The 21,987-nt window shown below is 65.9% G+C and overlaps 1 protein-coding gene and 2 long non-coding RNA genes across 5 annotated transcripts in view; 1 reads left to right on the forward strand and 2 right to left on the reverse strand.

Annotated features, from left to right (window-relative positions):
• Positions 1–1,189: 1,189 nt before the first annotated feature.
• LOC138845997 (uncharacterized) lies at positions 1,190–4,118 on the reverse strand. Its single transcript, XR_011383323.1, has 3 exons — positions 3,980–4,118; positions 3,704–3,819; positions 1,190–1,811 (listed from the first exon to the last, which is right to left on the reverse strand). It is a non-coding gene; the product is annotated as an uncharacterized lncRNA (long non-coding RNA).
• A 250-nt stretch (positions 4,119–4,368) lies between these two features.
• On the reverse strand, positions 4,369–7,405 carry LOC138845999 (uncharacterized). Its single transcript, XR_011383325.1, has 3 exons — positions 7,162–7,405; positions 5,144–6,970; positions 4,369–4,791 (listed from the first exon to the last, which is right to left on the reverse strand). It is a non-coding gene; the product is annotated as an uncharacterized lncRNA (long non-coding RNA).
• DNAH17 (dynein axonemal heavy chain 17) overlaps positions 6,124–21,987 on the forward strand; it is an 81,102-nt gene continuing 65,238 nt past the window's right edge. For all 3 annotated transcript variants that reach the window (XM_070060216.1, XM_070060218.1, XM_070060217.1), the window contains exons 1-15: positions 6,124–6,468; positions 7,486–7,679; positions 8,338–8,530; positions 8,665–8,764; positions 8,859–8,944; positions 9,148–9,273; positions 9,505–9,657; positions 9,740–9,826; positions 11,454–11,621; positions 11,739–11,855; positions 16,253–16,518; positions 17,064–17,259; positions 18,457–18,603; positions 20,246–20,354; positions 21,189–21,292. In XM_070060216.1, coding sequence (XP_069916317.1) covers positions 6,124–6,468; positions 7,486–7,679; positions 8,338–8,530; positions 8,665–8,764; positions 8,859–8,944; positions 9,148–9,273; positions 9,505–9,657; positions 9,740–9,826; positions 11,454–11,621; positions 11,739–11,855; positions 16,253–16,518; positions 17,064–17,259; positions 18,457–18,603; positions 20,246–20,354; positions 21,189–21,292 — 2,391 coding nt within the window. The remainder of the gene's footprint in view (positions 6,469–7,485; positions 7,680–8,337; positions 8,531–8,664; positions 8,765–8,858; positions 8,945–9,147; positions 9,274–9,504; positions 9,658–9,739; positions 9,827–11,453; positions 11,622–11,738; positions 11,856–16,252; positions 16,519–17,063; positions 17,260–18,456; positions 18,604–20,245; positions 20,355–21,188; positions 21,293–21,987) is intronic.

The raw sequence follows: 21,987 nt of genomic DNA on the forward strand, positions 1-21,987 counted from the left end.
CCACGGACAAGCTCACGGGCCCCCGGGAAACGGGAAGCTGGCCGCTGCCTTCCCCACCCCATGTCAGCATCACTCCTGCAGTGCCTGGAACCGGGGTCGGAGCACCAGGGCCACCTCCCCGACCGCCTCCCGGTGCAGCGCCCCCGCTGGACCTTCAGTGCTTGGTGCTTTGGGCTCCTGCACTTAGAGGCGCTGGGGAGGCCCAAGCCGGTGCTAAACCTGGGTCTAGCATTTCTCCGAGCGCCGCTCACAGCAGAGACGGCTCCCACGAGAAAAGTCGGGGGTGGGGGCAGACGCCGGGAGACAGGCTCAGCAGCGGGACTTCGCAGAGCCTTAGCGCCCTCGGCGACGCTCACTGCAGCGCCTGGCTCTGAGTGGCTGCCCTCATCAGAGGGCTGGGCGCTGGCAACGCGGGAGGTGGCCGCGAGGACTGTAGCTGTGACACAGGCGGCACCGGGGCTCACCGCGCTTGTTGGGGGACACCAGGAAGGACACCTAGGCTGCAGCCTTAAGGTGTGTGGGAATTGGCAGGTGCACCTGTGTGTGGGGGTGGGGATGATTCTAGGCCTGGCGGGAAGACCATCTGTAGAGCAGGGGCCAGGGTCGGGCAGCAGGCAGGGCTGAGTTCTACTCAGAGCAGTAGGGAGCTGCGAACCGACTGTAAGCCGGGTGTGGACGCGGCGGCCGTCTTTTGAGAGATGCAGAGTTGGACCCGGGGGGTGGGCAGTGCTGGTGTTGGGGATGTTGAATTGCCGGGTGCCAACCCTGGAGCACATTGAACCAGGGCACCTGGAAGGAAAATCGGTGTGTGGGGCTGGGAGGGGCAGCGGCTGCTTCCTATGCGTCGAGTCTGGGGGGCCTGTGAGGCTTGCGAGCAGTGGCGTCCCGCTCCGGGGGTGGGTCTAGGCCAGTGTGGTGGAGGGGGGCCACTCTCCCAGGGAACCCCCGATCCGTGTGGCACCACCACGCCCCACGCCAGGTGGACACGTGGCTGCCAGCTGGAGACTACAATTCCCAGCATCCTGTGCAGCCGGGTAGGGCCATGTGACCAGTGTGGACCAATAGGGCATGAGCAGACAGCCTCTGGGTTAAGTCATTAAAGACACGTCTGTGCATCCCTTTCTCCTGGGGCCGCTGCAGTGGAAGGCAAGGAAGCCAAATGGACATTTTTTTTTTTTTTTAAGATTTATTGATTTATTAGGGGTCGGGGGAGGGGAGGACAGAGAGGTCTTCCATCTGCTTGTTCACTCCCCAAATGAGTGCAGCAGCCAGAGCTGGGCTGACCCTAACCAGGAGCCAGGAGCTTCCTCAGGGTCTCCCACGTGGGTGCAGGGACCCATGACTTGGGCATCTTCTTCTATTCCAGGCCAGAGCAGAGAGCGGGATGAGAAGTGGAGCAGCCGGGACTGGAACTGACGCCCACGGGGGATGCTGGTGCCACAGGTGGAGGCTTAGCCCACTGTGCCACAGCGGGAGTCCCGGGAATGATTCTGTGGCAAAAAACAAACAAGCAAACAAAAAACAAACAAACAAACCACGAAGGCGGGGAAGCAGAGAGGGACGTTATCGGGAACGGGAACTCTTCAGAGTGAGGTGGTTGCGCGGAGGGAGGGGGTTTTTCCCTAAAGTCGTAGCGACTTGGGGAGGTGACGGAGGGACGCGGTCTGGAGACGAGGCAAGAGAAGGAGTCAGCGTGCACCTGTGCTGGGGGGTCAGGTGCTCTAGACGGAAACAAGGGAGGAGACGGCCGTGTTTGTCGAGGACTGGCTGCCCGCTGTGGGCTCTGGGAAGTCCCGAGAGCTGCCTTCTGCCTGCCGGAGAGCGGGTGGGGGAACTCGGGGCCCGGCCGGGGGAGTGGATGGAGCCCATCCCGCCAGGGGCAGGGGCGGGGGCGCCGAGACTCCCTGGGGCGAGCCCGCCTTCCTCTGCCTTCGCTGGATGCCTGCTCTCAGCCAGGTTCTCTGTGCCGAGGGATGGCGGATCCCAGCGCAGGTCTCACCCGGAGACCCCCTCCCAGACGCACCCAGACCCAGCACTCGGTCCCGGCACCTCGCAGCCCACGCGCTCTGTGCACAGGAGCAGCCGGCACCCCTGCTAACCCTGTGTCGGGGTCACTGGGCTGCCGGGAGCTGGCGGAACGGCCTCTGGTGGGGCTGTGGGGGCATCGGGGGCTCCCAGGAGAGCTCAGGGTTTGGGTCCAGAGGCCGGGTGTGGAGGGTGGCCCTGGAGGACGGGTCTGGGTCCGTGCAGAGCTGTCTGTCTCCTGTTTTTGTCTGTCTCGTGTTTAGGTTAGATTATATCGCTGGCTGGCACCGCGGCTCACTAGGCTAATCTTCCGCCTTGCGGCGCCGGCACACCAGGTTCTAGTCCTGGTTAGGGCGCCAGATTCTGTCCCGGTTGCCCCTCTTCCAGGCCAGCTCTCTGCTCTGGCCAGGGAGTGCAGTGGAGGATGGCCCAGGTGCTTGGGCCCTGCACCCCATGGGAGACCAGGAGAAGCACCTGGCTCCTGCCATCGGATCAGCGCGGCGGCCATTGGAGGGTGAACCAACGGCAAAGGAAGACCTTTCGCTCTGTCTCTCTCTCTCACTGTCCACTCTGCCTGTCAAAAAAAAAAAAAAAAAAAAAAAAGATTGTATCTCTGTCGTACTGTAACGGGGTGTGATTTGTGACATTTGCTCCCCTTCTGTGCGCTGGCTTCGAAGCTTGGAGGTTTAACCGCGGTGAAGTCGAGTGTGGCTGGTTTCTCTCGGTCACCTCCGCCGTGGTGCCGCCGGGAAGAAGCCCTCGGCTCATCCCAGGTGTTAACCTCGCCCTCGCTTTCCCCTGAGTTTCGTGGTTGAGGTTTTACACCCGGCTCTGACGTTAGTGAACGGAGTTATCTCTGGATGGTGGGCGGCAAGGGGCAGTGTCCCCCTGTGCGTGTGGATACCCGGTTCTCCCGCCCTCCGTGGTTGGCACGCCTGTCTGGAAGCCGTGGCTCGGGGCAGGCCTGTGGCACAGCAGGTTGGGACACCACCGGCGGCGCGCGCAGCCCACAGTGCAGGGCCTGGGATCAGCTTGCACTTCCAGGCAGCTTCCTGTAGAAGGGCCGGGCGCCCGTGTCGCGGCCGGCCCTGGGAGACCCGGGCGCCCGTGTCGCGGCCGGCCCTGGGAGACCCGGGCGCCCGTGTCGCGGCCAGCCCTGGGAGACCTGGGCGGAGCTCTGGCTCCTGGCTTGGGCCTGGCCCGGCCGTGGCAGGTGTTTGGGGAAAAGGCCAGCAGATGGAAGATCTTTCTCTCATCACTCTGCCTTTAAAGAAAAAACTCTGTGAAGCCTGTGCTGTGGCGTAGAAGGCTAAGAAGCCTCCAGCTGCCGTGCCGGCATCCCGTCTGGTGGGAGGGGGGTGGGGGTGGGGGTCGCCATGGGGGTGGGGGTCGGGAGGGGGGTGGGGGTGGGGGTGGAGGTGGGGGTCTCGAGGGGGGTGGGAGTGGGGGTCGCCATGGGGGTGGGGGTCGCCATGGGGGTGGGGGTCGGGAGGGGGGTGGGGGTCGCCATGGGGGTGGGGGTCGAGAAGGGGGTGGGGGCCTCGAGGGGGGTGGGGGTCGGGAGGGGCGTCTGCTTCGCTGTCCACAGCCTTGCTTCCGGGACTGAGATGAGTGACAGCCACGGTGCGGGCACAGAGGGAGGAGGGAGTGTGCGGTGAGGACGTCCCGCTGTGCTCACCTGGTGCAGGGCAGCGGAAGCCATGCGTACCGCACACCGCACCCCTCTCTGTGCTCTGGACTCCAAAAGAAAGCTGGGTGCGTGGGGAGTGGGCTAGCAGTGAGGATTCACACCGCCTGGAGGCGAGAAGGCAAAGGGCAGGCAGCAGGCAGGGTGGCCAGGAAGGCCCGGTCCACGCGGCCACGGCTCCGAGCCCCGTGTGCTCACGTTGGTGACTGCAAGGCTCAGGGGGACGCGGGGCTGCGGTTCACACGCAGAGTGGTCGGCCGAACTTACAGGTCTGCGAGGCCTCAGTGTGGGCCGGGCGCCCCCTGCTGCACTCCGGCCACTGGCCACTGCGCCCAGGGAAGGTTCCAGAGGCCCAGGTGGAGGTTCTGTGGCAGTTGGAGCCCTCGATCCAAGGGAGCCATCTTCTCCCCTGGCCTGGGGAGGGGCTGCCTCGCGTCGGCCCTGCTGAGACAGGAGCAGACGTTTGCCTGAAGCTGGTGAGCAGCCTTGACCGTGTTAGGTGGTCGGGGCTGAGCCGAGGCGGGGCTGAGCCGAGGCGGGGCTGAGCCGAGGCGGGGCTGAGCCGAGAGGGGCTGAGCCGAGAGGGGCTGAGCCGAGGCGGGGCTGAGCCGAGGCGGGGCTGAGCCGAGGCGGGGGCTGAGCCGAGAAGGGGGGCTGAGCCGAGAGGGGCTGAGCCGAGGACCGACTTGGAGGAGGACAGAGCTGGGACCCCGGGCCCTGGCAGACCCACCGGCCACCCCAGAGATGGCTCCGCTCCCTGACTGGAGCGGGTCACGACTGGCCACCTCCCAGCCCCCGGTGGCCCCCACGCCGGCTGCTCCTGGGCAAGCCCTGCCTTGGTGGGCTTCCCCGGAAGCCCCCCGACCTGAGCGCAGTGTGGGGGCCACCTCCCCAAAAGCCATCCTGCCCCCCACCCCCAACGAGCACCTGCCTCCTCATCCCAAAGGCTCCCGCGAGACAGCTGTAACTTGCCTTCTGGCCTGCACCCAGGAAGAGGCGAGACGGGGGTTTGAGATCAGACCCTCCAGGTGGGCAGAACCACGAGGGCCGTGAGGCCCCCAGACCACAGGCGCCACAGCCTGCGAGGGAGAGACACTGGTTTTGTGAAGGCCCCCAAAACAGGGGGACTCGGATGTTTCCTTCCATCCCTTGGTGAGACGGACAGGAAGGGACCCTCGTGTCTCCGGGGTCCTCGGCCGTCCTGGTCCCAGGCTCCACACCAAGTCTACAACGCCTGCCTCGGGGCGCCCAGGTGCAGGGTCATTCACGGCCGGCACAGACGCCCCCAGGGCTCTGGCGACTCCCTGGTGCCTGGCGCGTCCCCTCTGTGTCGCGGGGACCATATGTCAGCCCGTTGTTGTCCCCAGGCCCCTGTCGGCCGCTCACGGTGTCCACTCCCCCGGGGTTCTAGGAGAACCGGCCCCAGCCGACCTGGGTGACACGGGCCACGCTGCTGCTCCCCGCAGGGCTGCCTCGGCACGACGTGGGGGCCGCGGCGAAACTCGGCCTCTCCTGCGGGGTCGCCGTCTTTTTGGGAAGTGCAAAGCACAAGGCGGGGCTTCTGAGTGCTGCTGACGTCGCCCGTGGGTGCCCGGGCTTCCCCGGAGTCCGTCGTGGCTGGGGGACGGCGCCTCCCCGTCTGAAGCGCTGACATCTTGGTCGTCGTGAATTTGCGCTGGCTCTGTTTTTTTTCTTTTTTCCAAGCATTGGAGTACTGGGAGTCTGGGCGCCCCCCCAAGTTTAAGGGACTCCTCTCCTGGAGGGAACAGCCCCGCGGGGCCCCCCTGGGGGGCACTGAGCCACAGCCGGGGGCTCTGCAGGGCTGTGCAGGCGGGTCCTGTGATGGGCGTGTGCCGGGGGCTGGGGACGTGGAGGGGACGGACACGGCCAGCGCAAAGCGGGGGCAGCATGTGAGCGCCCACGCCACGCGTGGGGCTGCTTCCTCTCTGTGTGGTCTCGCACGTGCTCTGGGGGCGGTGCCTTTCTCTGGTCGTGTCCAGAACCTTTTACTGCTCCTGGGTTCACACCCCTGTCTTCCTGCCCCGTCGCCGTCCGAGATGCTGTGGTCACCCCGTGCCCCTTCTCCAGCCAGAGGGTCTCTCCTCCCAGCCTGCTAACTTCCTGGTCACACTGCACAAGCACACACCCCAGCTGTGCCACCGCAGCCCGTTAGCGATGCCCCACGGCAGGGCAGGGTCCGGTGTCCAGCCAGAGGGCGTGGACGCGGCCCTCCCCGCCCCCAGCCCATCCACGGCGCACAGCCAGCTGGTCCTGATGAGCCCTTCGTTCCTGCCGGGCTGGGACAGGGACTTGCGTCCACTTCCTGGAGTGGCGGGCATCGGGCAGTGGGGGAACGGCCTGGCACCGTCTCTGTCCCCTGGCAGGTGACTGGGGTGTAAGGAGAGGTCAGAATGACGGTGTCCCCGGATGTCAGGATGGAGTACCTGGAGGAAGTGGCTACCGTGGTGCTCAAGTTCAAGCCGGACAAGTGGAGCAAGCTGGTCGGGGCGGAGGAGAACACGGCCTTGTTCACCGAGTTCTTCGAGAAGGCGGACGTCTTGGTGCTGGTGCTGACACTCAACCCCGCCGGCCTGATCGTGCCCTGCCTGGGCTTCCCCGAGTCCCTCAAGTCCAAAGGCGTCTACTTCATCAAGACCAAGCCCGAGAGCATCACCAAAACCAACTACAAGGCGCGCCTGCTCTACGGGGACATCAGCCCTGCGCCCGTGGAGCAGCTGATCGCCGTGGTGGAGGAGGTGCGTGGGCCGGGCAAGCCGGGCTCCCGGGGCGGCCCTGGGCCAGCGGGAGCCTCCCCTGGGAGCCTGCTGGGCCCACCGGTGACACCTGTGCACCTGCGTCTAGAGGTCCGGCCCTTTGCCTGTTCTCAGCTTGTCGCTGCCTGTAGCCCTGGAAGGTGTGGGCTCTTGGGGACTTCGGGTTAAAGTGGGTGCCCTTTGTTGGGGGGGGTCCTGTCCTGCCTCTTCCCCTGTGTCGCTCCGGGCCGGAGTGGCAGGATGGGCACACTTTTGGGGTCAGCCTGTCCAGAGCCCGGGTTCCTTAGCCTCCCCATCATCGCTCTCCTCCCTCGTGAACTGGGTCCCTGCCCCGCGCACATCCCTGGGAATGAGTGATGGACGTGGGAGCCAGGAACAGGGCGGCCCTCCACTGTGGTGCAAGGTGTTGTCTCGCCGGCCCGGGCTGCCACAGCCACGTCCCGGGGCCAGGGCCTTCCACGACAGCCATTTCTTTCCCGCAGTCCTGCAGGCGGGAGGTCCGAGGTCGGGGTGCAGAAGGGCTGGATCCAGCTGAGGCTTCTACCCTCGGCTCGCGGGCCCTGTCTCCCTGCGGCCCCCTGGGTCCAGCCCCCCGAGTGTCTGTCCCAGCTTCCCTTCCTGTAAGGACGCGGGTCACGATGGATCGCAGCCAGGGCCTCCCTCCCACCCGCTTACCTCCCTGAAGATCCTGTTTCCAGTCCCGTTCTGAGGATGGGGGCTGGGACCGCCTCACGTGGGCCTGGGGCGGGCGCAGGTCGGCCCTCGCGGCTCTTCTAGGTGGCAGCTGGCATCGGCTCCCGGCAGGGACGGTGCCAGGGTGACGCGAGGCGGGGTCTCTGGAGGCGGCTTTGCCACCCCAAGGTCAGGAGCTGGGCTCGGCTCCCCGACAGCCCCCCGTCCGGCAGGAGGAGCCGTCTTTCCCAGGGTTCCGGGCGCGGAGCCTTCCTACTCCGAGGACCCTGGGTGGGGGGAGGGGCGGTGACAGGCGTTTCCTTCCAGGTGCTCTACTCTCTGCTAAACCAGAGCGAGAACGTGGACGGGTGGCCCCGGGTGGTCTCGGAGGACATCGTGAAGCAGATCCACAAGCTGAAGAACGAGATGTTCGTGATGGGGGGCAAGGTCAAGGGGAAGACGCTGCTGCCCGTCCCGGAGCACCTGGGCAGCCTGGACGGCACGCTGGCCTCCATGGAGAGGTGGGGGCCCCTGCCCGCTGTGGCTGGCTTCCAGAGCCCCCTGAGGGCCAGACGGTGCTGTGGGGTGGAGCAGAGGCTGGGGGGGGCGGGGCCCCTGGGGTTCCAGTGATAGTGACCCTGAAGCCGTCCACACGTGTCTGGGTTCCGGTCCCCCCCAAAGTTATGTATACCCAGGCAGAAACCGGGTGCCGAGGGGCAGCGCAGGGGAATGGGCGGGGTCTGCAGCGGGTGCGCATGAGGCTCCATAGAGGCCCTGGGGGCCCCGGAACCTCAAGAAGCCCCATGGTCCCTGCCCAGCCACTGCTCCCAGCTGCCCGGCTGTGTGACGCTCGCTTGGGGGGTGGGCCTGCTCCTGGCCGCCCCTCGGCCACCAGCTGTGCCCTGGTGAGACTCTCCGGGAGGTGCCATCCTGAACAGGGGCCACCCCCGAGCCCTGGCTCCTCTCCCACCTGCTCCGCGGAGAGAGTGTCGGGCACCGGCACCCTCAACAGCAGCCGCCATCGCTCGGGCTGTCTTCCCGGCCGGGCACTGGGGAAATTCTTTGGCCTCTGCAAGGGGGCCTGGTTGTGCTGCCGCTGCCGCTGGGGAGGGGGCGGTGGAGCCCCGCCCTTGCCCCGCCCCCGAGAAGCCCGCGTCCACCTCCGCCTTGCGCCGGCAGGCTCCCGGCCTCCCTGGACAACTCGCTGCTGCACGCCATCGAGACCATCATCATCGACTGGTCCCACCAGATCCGAGACGTGCTGAGCAAGGACTCCGCCCAGGCCCTGCTGGACGGGCTGCACCCACTGCCCAGGGTGGAGTTCGAGTTCTGGGAGGCCCGGCTGATGAACCTCAAGTGCATCCACGAGCAGGTGGGGCCCCCCGGCCGCCGCCGAGCCCCAGTCCCTCTTCACCCCCACCCCAGGCGGCAGCCGCGGTCCCCTCCTAGCAGGACCCCCAGGCACGAGGCCGAGCCCCTCCCCTGAGGCTGCCGGCTCCCCCTCAGCTGAACAGGCCCAAAGTGAACCGCATCGTCGAGGTCCTGGAAAAAGCCAAGAGTTGCTACTGGCCAGCCCTGCAGAACGTGTACACGAACGTCAGGGAGGGTGAGCACCGGGAGGCGGACCCCGGGCCCGAGGGGGCGGGCGGCGCGGGCCCGGGGGCTGACGGGGGCTGTGGGGGCCGTCCTTGCCCGCGCAGGCCTCAAGGAAGCCGAGGACATCGTCCTCTACCTGAAGCCTCTGCAGATCTTGCTGGAGGAGATGGAGCAGGCCGACTTCACGTCCGTACGTCCGTCCGGCGAGGTTTTGGGGTTGGGGGGGATCTCGGGTTCTGGGGACAGAGGGCCGGGGCCGCTCGGCTGTGAGGACGACCGGGCTGGGCGTTGCCTCCTCTCGGCCCCCTCAGAGACCCTCTCCCGGCAGGGGGCGTGGCTGCGGACCAAGGCCCCTCCCCTCCAGTGCCCCACGCCCTGCCCGTCTCTCCCCAGCTGCCGACCTTCATCGCCAAGGTGCTGGACACCATCGCCTTCGTCTGGGCCACGTCCAGCCACTACAACACGCCTTCCCGGGTCATCGTCATCCTGCAGGAGTTCTGCAACCAGATCATCGAGATGGTACCGCCCCCCCCCGCCCCCCGCGCCCCCGCAGGGCCGGACTCGCTGAGACCAGAGTCCAGCCTCAGCCCGGGCCAGGGCCGAGTGAGGGGGCGGTGCCCTCGGTGACCCCCAGAACAGCCCAGCGGTCGGCAGGCGGGTGGGACAGCACAGACCGCATGCAGGGACGGCCCGGGCAGCTCGTCACGGCCCCGGGGCGTCCGTCTTCTCTCCCCGCCCCCCCCCCCCCAGACGCGGAGCTTCCTGGGCCCGGACGAGGTGCTGAAGGGCTTGCAGGGCGAGATCGAAGAGGTCCTGAACGGCATCTCGCTGTCGGTGACGGTCCTGCGGGAGCTGTACCGCGCCTACGACTTCTGCTGCAGCAACATGCAGCGCTTCTTCAAGGTACCTCCCGGCCCGGGCCGGCGTCCCCGGCGCTGGGGCCAGCGGGGGCGTCTGACGCCGACAGCGCCCCTCTCCCCCCAAGGACAAACAGCCCGTGCTCTGGGAGTTCCCCTCCTCTCTCGCCTTCTCCAGGATGAACGCCTTCTTCCGCCGCGTGCAGACGATCGAGGTGAGCAGACCCCGGCACCTTCCCCTCAGCACCCAGCCTGCCCTGGCCTCAGGGTGCCCGGCGTCCCCAGCACCCAGCCGGCCCTGGCCTCAGGGTGCCCGGCGTCCCCAGCACCCAGCCGGCCCTGGCCTCAGGGTGCCCGGCGTCCCCAGCACCCAGCCGGCCCTGGCCTCAGGGTGCCCGGTGTCCCCAGCACCCAGCCTGCCCTGGCCTCAGGGTGCCCGGCGTCCCCAGCACCCAGCCGGCCCTGGCCTCAGGGTGCCCGGCGTCCCCAGCACCCAGCCGGCCCTGGTCTCAGGGTGCCCGGCGTCCCCCCTTACGCCCCTCAGTGTCACCTCAGTGGGGAAAGGGAGGCCACACCCAAACACCTTTGCCATGTGACATAGGACAGTGTCCTCCTGTGGTCTTCCTTGGGGGCGGAGAGATGAGGCTTGAAAGCTTTGCCTTCTGTGGGATTATTTTGAAAGAGATACATCTTTAAAATACAAAGAGTTATGGAGAGAGAGGGAGAGACAGAGGTCCTCCATCTGCTGGTTCACTCCCCAGATGGCCACAACGGCCAGCGCTAGGCCAGGCCAAAGCCAGAGGCTTCACTGGGGTCTCCCGCGGTAGTGCAGGGGCCCAAGCACCTGGGCCGTCCTCCGCTGCTTTCCCAGGCCGTTAGCAGGGAGCTGGGTCAGAATCGGAGCAGCCGGGACACACGCTGGTGCCCATACGACGGATGCTGGTGTTGCAGGTGGCGGCTTTACCCGCTACTCCGCGGTGCCAGCCCGGAGACCTGACTGTAACCTTGTGCCTGGGGCTCGTGCTGGAACCGTTGGGTGCAATGCTGGGGGGTGCCCAGGGGCAGAGGGAGAGCCGGACGCTTCTCACCCACACCCTCCGGAAGGCAGCGTGGGGAGGCCCCCTGGGGGCAACGGCCTTTCAATCAAGGCGTTTATCCGTGTCGCCGTCTCCCTGGGAGAGGGAAGGCTTTGGAGGTGGCCTGGCCTCCCCGTCCACCCCGCGCACTTGCGACTCGTGGCTTGGGAAGGGCACCACCCTTGGTGCTGGCCAGGGCGGGCAACATGTCTGGGTTCTAAAAGTGACCTGGGCCTGGGCTCTGCTGGGAGGGCTGCAGGGGAGCCGTGGGACCTGGTGTGGGAGGTGAGGCGCCCCACGCAGAGTAGCTGTTTGTGGGGTGAGTCTGGGGGGTCTGTGCAGCAGCCCGGGAGCCTGGGGGGGCACTACCCGGGTTGGAGGCGGCGGGGGTGGGGGAGCTTCAGGAAGGAGCGGGGGAGCCGTCCCTCGCAGGAAGTACAATCAACACAGGTGTGGCCGCCCGGCCGCTTTCCCCTCGGCGGGGGGTCTCCGGGCAGTGACGCTGAGCAGGGGCGTCCAAAGCCAGCAGGGCCCTCCAGGCGCTGCCAGCGCCGGGGTGTGGCGGGGCCGGGTCGCTGTGGCTACTCAGAGGCGCGTGGGTCGAGCCCCCAGCCCCGTCCGCCGTCGCCTCCACCTCCACGCTGGTGGCTCGGAGGGCCCTTGTGGGCCCCTTCCTCGCGTCCCCTCTGCGCCCAGAAGCGGCCATGAGGACGAGCGCAGGCCGCCTGACGGGGCCGGACCGCTGACGGGCGCGTGCCTTCGCCAGGATCTTTACAAAACGGCCATCGAGTTCCTGAAGCTGGAGAAGATCGAGGTGGGGGGCACGCGGGGCAGCATCCTGGGCAGCCTGGTGGCGCAGGTCTACGAGGAGGTCTTCGAGCTGGTCAGGGTGTTCGCCGACTGCAAGTACGACCCTCTGGACCCCGGAGACTCGGTGAGACTGCGACCGGCTCCTGGCGGCGCCGCCGGGGGAGGCTCAGGCCAGGAGGTGGATGGCACCCGCCCGGCACGCTGGTTCCAAGTCCAAGGTCACTGTGCTCATGCCCTCTAGAGTTTCGACAATGATTACGCCGACTTTGAGACGAAGATCCGGGATCTGGACCGGAGGCTGGCCACGATCTTCTGCCAAGCGCTGGACGACTGCAGCTGCATCGAGACTTCGGCGAAGGTACGTGCTGGGGGGGGGGAGGGGGGCCCCGGGCCACCGAGTGCAGTCGGGCCGGCCCCATCTCGGCAGCCTGGGCGAGCGCGCCCTGAGCCGTCTCTGGCGGAGGGAGCAGGAGGCGAGCGTGAGGTGGCGCTAAGACACTGGCCAGCCGGCCACTCTCGGATTTGGTTTCCCCGCTTCTCTAAGGGAGCAGACGCTAACAGCCAGCCCCAGCAGCTGGAAAACTCGACACGTGCACGCGCCGACGGCTGAGCGGTGTTTCCCAAGTCGCTGTCTGTAGCCAGCACAGACCGGCTGGCTTGGGAGCAGATGTTTCACTTCTCATAGTTGTTTGCCACTTTTTTAAAGATTACTTATTTGAGGCCGGCGCCGCAGCTCACTAGGCTAATCCTCCGCCTGTGGCGCCGGCACACCGGGTTCTAGTCCCGGTTGGGGTGCCGGATTCTGTCCCGGTTGCCCCTCTTCCAGGCCAGCTCTCTGCTGTGGCCAGGGAGTGCAGTGGAGGATGGCCCAAGTGCTTGGGCCCTGCACCCCATGGGAGACCAGGAGAAGCACCTGGCTCCTGGCTTCGGACCAGTGCAATGCGCCAGCCGCGGCGGCCATTGGAGGGTGAACCAACGGCAAAAGGAAGACCTTTCTCTCTGTCTCTCTGTCTCACTCTCCACTCTGCCTGTCTAAATAAATAAATAAATAAATACTTATTTGAAAGGCAGGGTTTCAGAGCGAGAGTGAGAGAGTGAGCGAGATCTTCCACCTGCTGGTTCACTCCCCAAACAGTCATGAAGCCAGTGCTGCTCCAGGCCAAAGACAGCAGCCTGGAGCTCCAGCCAGGCCTCCTACACAGGTGCAGGGGCCCGAGCACTTGGGCATCGTCTGCTGCTTTCCCAGGCGCGTTAGCAGGGAGCTGGGTTGGAGGTGGAGCAGCCGGGACTGGAACCGGGGATGCCGGTGCCCAGCTTAACCTCTGCGCCTCGCAGTCCTGGAGGCTGCACGTGCAAGAGCCGCAGCTGCAGGTCTGGGGGCTGGACGGACCCCACCCCGGTTCCCGGGTGGCTGCTGCCGAGGGAAAGCCGCCCTCCCGTGCCGCCATACGAGGGCGCCGGGTCCCACCCTGAGGGCCTGCCTGGTGCCGGAACTGCCGCCTCCCACCACCACCACTGTTAGGACTTCCACACGTGGATTTGGGGGCACGAAACCCCCAGCCCGTGACACGCACAGCTCCAGCTCAGACTGGAGGAGGAGGTGCCCGCGTGGGAGCTGCCCTGGCGGCGGGGCTGCGGCGCTCGGGCATCTCCCGTCTGAGTCTCACTCTGCCGACGTCGGGGGCACCGGGAGGCTGTGAGAGGCGCTAAAACCCCGGCGCTCGGCGGTTCAGGAGAGAAACGCGAGGGCCAGCACACACGTGTTTCACACTCGGCCTCTGAGTAACCGGAGAAACGGGAGCTAAGTGGCGAGACGCTGTGGTCCCCGGGCGAGGACGGGCGGCACCCCCAGCTCGCTCACGCAAAGAGAACGCTCCGTGGAGCGGCCGGGGTGCACGCAACACCCCAACACTCGACCTCACAGCGTTCCCGGCACCCCGGCGCCCCTCCTCGACCTCCCCCACCCAAGACGACCGTGAACTTTCAACCTGCCATAGGGTGGCCCGTTTCCACATCGCTTTCCCAAAAGCGAAACTTTCTGACGTTTGCAGACTGAGGGAGCCCCGGCCCAAGTCCGAGCCTGTCCTGGGGAAGCGGAGGGGCCGGCTGTCCCCTGGGGGGACGTGGGGCGGAACATGCTCCCTCTGCGTCGTGGGGTCTCGTGGTTGGGGGCCTGAGGATTAACAAACACGAAGCTCACGGAAGGGGCTCCTGGGCTGTGTGACGGGGTCTCTGCACCATATCGGGGGGGCACCCTGGCATGGCGGGTGGACGAAGCTCATTCCCGTGCCTAAGGGCACACAGAAGGGGCTCCTGGGCTGTGTGACGGGGTCTCTGCACCATATGGGGGGGGCACCCTGGCATGGCGGGTAAAGCCGCCTCCTGCAGTGCCGGCATCCCATCCTGGTCCTAGTCCCGGCTGCTCCACTTCCCATCCAGCTCCCTGCTGTGGCCTGGGAAAGCAGTGGAGGGTGGCCCAAGTGCTTGGGCCCCTGCACCCACGTGGGAGACCTGGGGGAAGCTCCTCTTTCTCTTTGCTTGTTCTCTGTAACTGCCTTTCAGATAAATAACTAAAATCTTAAAAATGAATGAAAAATAAAGACCCCTGGCCCTTCAGGAGCTGGGACGATTGTGGTGACGACGGTTGAGGTGGGGTCCCGTGGACTCTTGGTTTCCAGCAAAAAGCCCCCCGAGGGGATGTGGGAGCTCCAGGGTCTGAGGCTGTGCCTTCCTCAAGGAAAGCTCCGGAGGGAGGGAGACCGCGTGTCCACTCTCGGACGCCTGAGTTTGAGTCTACACGGACCTGGGGGTTGGCTGGGGCCCGGCTGCCCCAGTCCCCACCGTTCCTCCTCGTCCTAGCTCAGCCCTTTTCTTCCACTTTTTTTTTAAAGGATTTATTTATTTATTTGAAAGGCAGAGTTGGAGGTGCAGAGAGAGGTCTTCCATCCGCTGGTTCACTCCCCAAATGGCTGCAATGGCTGGAGCTGGGCCGATCCGAAGCCAGGAGCCAGGAGCTTCTTCCGGGTCTCCCACGTGGGTGCAGGGGCCCAAGCACTTGGGCATCTTCCACTGCTTTCCCAGGCCACAGCAGAGAGCTGGATCGGAAGAGGAGCAGCCGGGACTCGAACCTAGGCATTCTGATGTTCCAAGCAGCGCCTCAACTCCTGCACCAAAGCCCACCCTGGGCATTCCTCTGCGTGGGCCGATCTCTGGGTGTAGCCCCCAGCGGCAGGCGCTGGTCCTGGGTCCCTGCGGCTCGAGCGAGGGGAGCCTGGAGCCCCCAGCGGGGTCTGGACTCAGAGCTCGGCCTCCCCGTCCAGCTTCTGTGCTCTGAGAGGAACGCAGCCCTCGAATCTCTCAGGTCGCCTGGCCTAGACAGCAAACGGGAACAGCTGGGAGAAGTGACTCTGCACACCGGCTCCCCTGCATCCGTGCCCGAGTCTGCTGGACCTGGGCGCAGTCCACCCCACCTGCCGCCGCTGCCACTGGGTGCCCGGGCTAGGACGCACCCCTGGGGCTCCCCTCCCCCGACTCCTCCCTCCGGCCTCGGCAGCGGCTCCCACGCAGCGGGGGCTTCTGGGTGATTTTCTGCTCCGCTGCCCCCTGGCAGAAGCCAGAAATATGTAAATACGAGGGGGAGGGACAGGTGGCTAAAAAGGCCATAAACCTGGGAGACCAAGGATTGATTTTTTTTTTTTTGTCCTGAGTGAGCACCTCCTGGTCCACCGGCCCTGCAGGTGCCTGTGGGACTGGGGCAGCCAGCTGGGACAGCGGCCCCATCTCTGGGGCAGATCTTCCCCCTGGCTCCCCAAAGCAGGTGTAGCCTTGCTGGGCCCCAGGGCTCCCCGCCAGCACCCAGCCCGGGTGTCAGTTCAGACACAGGGCGCCTGTGGAGTGGAGGCTCGGGTCCGCCCCTTGGCTCCCAGTGCCTTTTTTCAGAGTGGAACAGGGTCCACGTGGTCGAGGGGCCCCCGGGTGCTGGTGCTGTCCTAAGGGGAGTGATGGTGGTGGATACAGTCGTCCCCAGGGGCCAGTGCTGGGGCTAAGCCGCCACCTGTGACTGGTTCGGGTCCCGGCTGCTCCACTTCCAATACAGCGCCCTGCGGATGGGCTGTGAAAAGCAGTGAAGATGGCCCGAGTGCCTGGGCCCCTGCACCCGCGTGGGAGACCTGGAGGAAGTTCCAGGCTCCTGGCTCCAGCCTGGCCCAGCCCCACTGTTGCGGCCATCTGGGGAGTGAACCAGGGGATGGAAGATTGAACTCTCGCTCTCTTTCTGTTCCTCTCTGTAACCCTGGCTTTCAAAAAATAAATGTAGGCCGGTGCCGTGGCTCACTAGGCTAATCCTCCGCCTTGCGGCGCCGGCACACCGGGTTCTAGTCCCGGTCAGGGCGCTGGATTCTGTCCCGGTTGCCCCTCTTCCAGGCCAGCTCTCTGCTGTGGTCCGGGAGTGCAGTGGAGGATGGCCCAAGTGCTTGGGCCCTGCACCCCATGGGAGACCAGGAGAAGCACCTGGCTCCTGGCTTCGGATCAGCGCGGTGCGCCGGCTGCGGTGCGCTGGCCGCAGTGCGCCAGCCGTGGCGGCCGTTGGAGGGTGAACCAACGGCAAAGGAAGACCTTTCTCTCTGTCTCTGTCTCTCTCTCACTGTCCACTCTGCCTGTCAAAGAAAAAAAATGTAAAAATCAGTGGTGTCCCGGAGGGGCGCGTGGGCACAGCTGGGCCCCCGGCGGTGAGCCCGGTTCCCGGTGTCCCCCCAGCTCCTGTACATGTTCGGGGGCCTCCTGGAGCGGCCGCTGATCCTGGCGCAGGTGGTGCCCCGGTACTCGGCCATGCTGGAGCTGCTGGACGCCGAGCTGGACAACGCCAAGCTCCTGTACGACGCGCAGATGGCGGCCTCCGTGGACGGCAGCATCCCGCCCATCCACAAGAACCTGCCCGCCGTGGCCGGGCAGCTCAAGTGGAGCCTGGAGCTGCAGGAGCGGCTGGAGGCGTCCATGAAGCACGTGAAGCACATAGAGCACCCGTGAGCGCCGGCCGCGGGCGGGGGGCACGGCCGCGGGGGGGGGGGGCATGGCCACGGGCGGGGGGGGCACGGCCGCGGGGGGAGCACGGCCACGGGCGGGGGGAGATGGGGGCACGGCCACGGGCGGGGGGACACAGCCACGGGCGGGGGGGGCACGGCCACGGGCGGGGGGAGATGGGGGCACGGCCGCAGGGTGGGGGGGGCATGGCCATGGGCGGGGGAGGTGGGAGGTGGGGTCGAGGGAGAGGGTCTGGCTTGCCCTGGGCAGTCCCCAAGATCCCGACAGAGAGCCCATGGCGCCTATTGGCCGTCCCCTGTGTGGTGCTGGGCAGGAAGGGAGGGCAGGAGTGGAGCCGTGGCTCTGGCCCCCGGGCCCCCGGGCCACCAGGCCACCGAGCCACTGGCCACGTCAGCAGGCCAGGCTCCCGTTTTCATCTGGGTCTGGCTGTGGAAGAAGGGTATCGTGGGATCCTGCTCCAGCACCCTGGGGTCCGGGGCCCTGCACCCGCTGAGCGGGGGAGGCTCAGCGTCTCCCTCGACCCCAGGGTCATGTCCAGCGAGGAGGCCAAGCTCATCTACCAGAAGTACGAGGAGATGCTGCAGCTGCTGCGGGGCTGCCGGCTGAGGACCTACCAGCAGTGGGTGGGCACCGTGGACCAGGACTGCCACTTCAACCTGGGCCAGCCGCTGATCCAGCGCAGGCCGGACACCGGCCTCGTGCAGGTCAACTTCAGCAAGGCGGTGAGTGGGGGGGGGGGAGCAAGTTCCTCCTGGGGGAGGGGCTAGCAGGAGCCCCCACGGCCGCCGGGCCGGCCCCTCCCACTCGCGGCCCATGCTTGCGTCACCGCCAGCCTGCAGCTCTGTCTGGCGTCTCTAAGCTTGTCCAGCATGTGCTGAGGACGCCAGGAACAGCACGGTCACCCCTTCTAGAAACGCTGAACGCGTCCTCACCCACCAGATGAGTACTTGAGAGGCAGAGAGAGAGAGACTCCCACCCACTGGGTCACCCCCCCCAGTGCCTGCGGCAGCCAAGAGAGGGCCAGGAGCCAGGGCTCAACCCAGGCCCCCAGGTGGCATCAGGGCCGTCACGGCGGGCTCTCGGGGCCTGGGTCGGCAGGAAGCTGGGGTCGGGAGTCGCAGCCGAGAATCGAACCCGGGCGCCGTCAGTGCGCGTCTCTAAAGCTTGGCGGCCTCTTGTGTAATTGCAAGAGAAAACGCTAATTTTAAAAAGTGTCTTTTCAGAGGTCTTTGCGGCTCTGCGTGGGGGGAGGGCTGGTCAAGGCAGGTGAGCTGGAAAGAGCTCTGAGGAGTGGACAGCACCGTGTGTCCGGGGGCTGCAGCCCCGGCAGTGCAGGGCCCACGCAGAGGACGGAGGCAGGAGTGGGGCTGCCCCGGGAGGGTGGAGGCAGCAGGAAGGCAGAGAACGGAGAGGTGGAACGCGCCCTCGGAGAGCCTCCCTCCTGCTAAAACTCAATGAATATTCACCGAGCACCGGCTGTGCGTGCGTGTGTGTGTGTGCGTGTGTGTGCGCATGCATGTGTGTGCGTGTGCATGTGTGTGTGTGTGTGTGTAGCTGACTCCCAGAGGGACACGGCCTGGGGGAGAGAAAGCAGGTGGTGGGGGCTGGGTCAGGGTGGAAGCCGTGAGGCTGCGGGGGGTGGGCGGGAGCCTGACGGGGCTGAAAACAGAGCAGGGGAGGAGTGGGGCTGGGCGCTGGAAGGGAGCGTGGCTCCCGGCTGAGGCTGCACGGGCTGCAGGGAGATGTCACGGGGGGGAGGGGACGGAGACGGGACGGTTAGGATGGGGTCCAGCAGACGGCAAAGCCGCCCCGGCTCTGCCAGCCAAGCCCGCCGCCCGCCCCGGGGCACGGTGGCCCCTCTGCTGCCCAGCGCCGCGCCCCCAGGCCGCCCCCTGACGCGGTCCCTGTTTGCTGTCCAGCTGGTGGCAGTCCTGCGGGAGGTGAAGTACTTGAACTTCCAGCAGCAGAAGGAGATCCCCCAGAGTGCGGAGAACCTGTTCGCGGAGAATGAGACCTTCCGCAAGTTCGTGGGCAGCCTGGAGCTCATCGTGGGCTGGTACAACGAGGCGAGTGGCCGCGCTCGGCTGGGTTCCGTGCCGGGTTCGGGTTCGGTTTGGGACGGACGGAACGAGCGTGTCTCCGTGGTCACGGCAGCAGCGTACCTGGTGGCGACTCGGGAGCCGGCAACCGGAGCCTTCTTCCCGCTGCCCTCTGGCTCAAGTTTCGCCGAATTTTCTAGACGCTGCCTTCTCCTTGCTGTTTTTGGGTGTGACCTCCGTTAATGTGGGGTGGCGGAGCGGAGGTGGCTCTCTGACCGCTGACACCGCTCAGGCCTGGGCCCCGCCACGGCGACCACGAAGGGGCTGATCACGAACACGAGCCCTGGGGACAGTCCCTCTAGTGACCGGGCTGTCGGCTCAGGGCTGCTAGCCTGTGGTTGGGGTCCGGCTTAGCTGTGCTGGGGGCTTGGCCCTCACCGTGGGGCTCCTGGGGGTGAAGTTGGGCTGATGTTCTCACTGTTTCCACGTCGTCGTGTGTCTATCTCTACCCCAAAGTGTGGATAATTAAGGGTTAAGTATTTACATAAATCTGTTTTAAGGTTTGTTTATTTATTTGAAAGAGTTGGCGGGGGGGAGAGAGAGAGGTCTTCCATCCACTGCTTCACTCCCCAGATGACTGCAATGACCAAGGCTGGGCCGGGCAAAAGCCAGGAGCCAGGAGCGTCCTCCAGGTCTCCCGTATGGGTGCAGGGCCCGAGCACTGGGCCGTCCTCTGCTGCTTTCCAGGCCACAGCAGGGAGCTGGATCCGAGGTGGAGCGGCCGGGACTTGAATAGGCGCCCCTGCGGGATGCCGGCGTCACCGCTCTGCCACCTCATTCCCTCTACGTAAACTCTTGATGATTAAAAAAAAAAAAAATTCAACTTGGAACATCCTGAAAAAAGATTTGTATATAATCCACCCCAACATCATAATTGAAGTTGACTTGTTCAGTGGGGAACGATTAAAAGCCTTACAATAGGGCCAGCGCGGTGGTGCAGCAGGTGAAAGCCCGGGCCTGCAGGGCTGGCTTCCCACAGGGGCACAGGTTCAAATCCCAGCTGCTCCACTTCCGATCCAGCTCTCTGCTGTGGCCTGGGAAAGCAGTGGAGGATGGCCCAAGTGCTTGGGCCCCTGCACCCACGTGGGAGACCTGGAGGAAGCTCCTGGCCCCTGGCTTCGGATCAGCTCAGCTCTGGCTGTTGCAGCCATTTGGGGGGCGAACCAGCGGATGGAAGACCCCCCCCCCTTTAAAGGGTTGTTTACTTATTTGAAAGAGTTACACAGAGAGAGGAGAGGCAGAGAGAGAGAGAGAGAGAGAGAGAGAGGCCTTCCATCTGATGGCTCACTCCCCAGATGGCTGCAATGGCCGGAGCTGTGCCGATCCGAAGCCAGGAGCTTCTTCCCGGTCTCCCATGTGGGTGCAGGGGCCCAAGGACCTGAGCCATCTTCCACTGGTTTCCTGGGCCATGGCAGGGAGCTGGACAGGAAGTGGAGCAGCCGGGTCTCGAACCGGCGCCCATATGGGATGCCGGCACTTCAGGCCCAGGTGGTAACCCACTGCACCACTGCGCTGGTCCTCTCTCTAACTCTTTCAAATAGATAAGCCTCATGATAGAACCGTATGGAGCCTGGCTGGCCTGGAGGCCGTGACAGCCCGTGTCTTGTAGATAAAGACCACGGTGATGGAGGTGGAGTTTCCGCTGATAAAGTCGGAGCTGGAAGCCATCGACGTCAAGCTGCTGAGCGCTGAGACCACCTTGTTCTGGAACAGCGAAGGTGCGGGCCGCGGCCACGCCCCCTGGGTCACACGTGGCGTCCGTCATGTCACACGTGTGCAGCCTCTGTCATGGCAGCCCCTGCAGCGGCCCCCGCACCTCCTGGCGTCATGGCCCGGCTCTGCTGCCGCGAGACGGGCTTATGCCCAGAGCCCGGGGTGTCCCCTGCTTGCCCTGCCCGTCACCCAGGGCGCCGGCCAAAGCCTCCCTGGGCCCTGCCGAGGGGCCCCAAGGTTTCCAAACCGGCTTGGCAGAGGCCCGGCCTTCATGGTGGTTGCTTCCCTGCGTGCTCACGCGAGTGTGCAAAGACCAACGCACAGCTCAGCCGGCTCAGGGCCACCGGCAGAGGGAGCGCGGCCCCCAGCGGCCTCCCGCCAACTTCACCCGGCCCTGGCCCCACCCCGGATGCCCCCGATGAGCAGCCCCCGCTCCCCCTTTTGTCTCTTTACCCCCTCCCGGGCCAGTCTCCCTCCGCCACGCCTTCCTCCACGGTGTCGGCTGGAGCGGGCCACGTGTCACCGTGCACGTCCCTGAGACGGGTCCAGCTGGACGTTCCCGCTACCCTGGCCCCCTCCTGCCTCGGCCCCTGTTCCTCTTGCAGCTGCCCGGGCCCCGATGCCCTGGAGAGCGGCCAGAGGGTCTCGGGCCTCGGGTTCGCAGGGCAGGGGCTGGGCTCGCAGAGCCGGGCCCGGGACTCCCCGGGGGGAACGCAGGGGCTGCCTATCTGGGGATGAGCGAGTCGTGCTCCGGCGAGGCCCGGTGCCCGTCGTCCCGGGCACCTCTGGTGGAATTCTCCGCGTTGTGTCTCCCACGCGACCCCTGGTGCCCCTTCCAGATGTGTTCCAGTACATTCAGGAGATGCGGGAGATCCTGCACAGCCTGCAGAACAGGATTCAGAGAGCCAAGCAGAACGTGGAAGGGGTCTCCCAGGCCATGAAGGTGACCAGCTGCCGAGAGCCGAGCAGGGCTCGGTGGCGCCGGCGCAGAGAAGCGGGGCCCCGGCAACCTGATCCGCCCCAGCCAGGCCAGCGCCACGTCGGGCCATGGAGAGGTCCACCGGGACTCAGCCCATGGCCTCCTGAACCCCAAGCCCCTTCAGTGGCTTCCCCACAGCCTTCAGCGCCCAGATTTGCAAAGCCACGCGCAGCCTCACATCCAGGAGGGGTCTGAAAATCCGCCCTCCGGTCGATCTGCCGTCCACCCAGTCACTCTTTGAGCCTTCAAAATGTTGCCTCTCTGCTGGCTGCGTTCTCTATTCATACATCAAAATCAAGTCCATACGTTGCCCCCGCCTCCTCCTGCACCCCAGCGAAGACCCCACGTGGCGCAGGGCTCTGCCTGCCTCACCCCGGCCCCCGAGTTGGCACGTTTAGAATTTCCGTTTTTGCTTTCTTAAAGATTTATTTGAGGGGGAGGGAGAAGGAGAGAGGGAGAGGGAGGTATCCATCTCACCTGCTGGGTCACTCCCCAAATGGCTGCAACAGCCAGGGCTGGGCCAGGCGGAAGCCAGAGCCGAGAACGGCATCGAGGCCTCCCGGGTAGTGCAGGGGCCCCTGCGCTGGGGCCGTCTGCTGCCGCCTCGGGTGCGTTAGCAGGGCGCTGGATCAGAAGTGGAGCAGCCGGGACTGGAACTG

Source organism: Oryctolagus cuniculus, chromosome 17 (assembly GCF_964237555.1).
Source record: "Oryctolagus cuniculus chromosome 17, mOryCun1.1, whole genome shotgun sequence".
NCBI lineage: Eukaryota > Metazoa > Chordata > Mammalia > Lagomorpha > Leporidae > Oryctolagus > Oryctolagus cuniculus.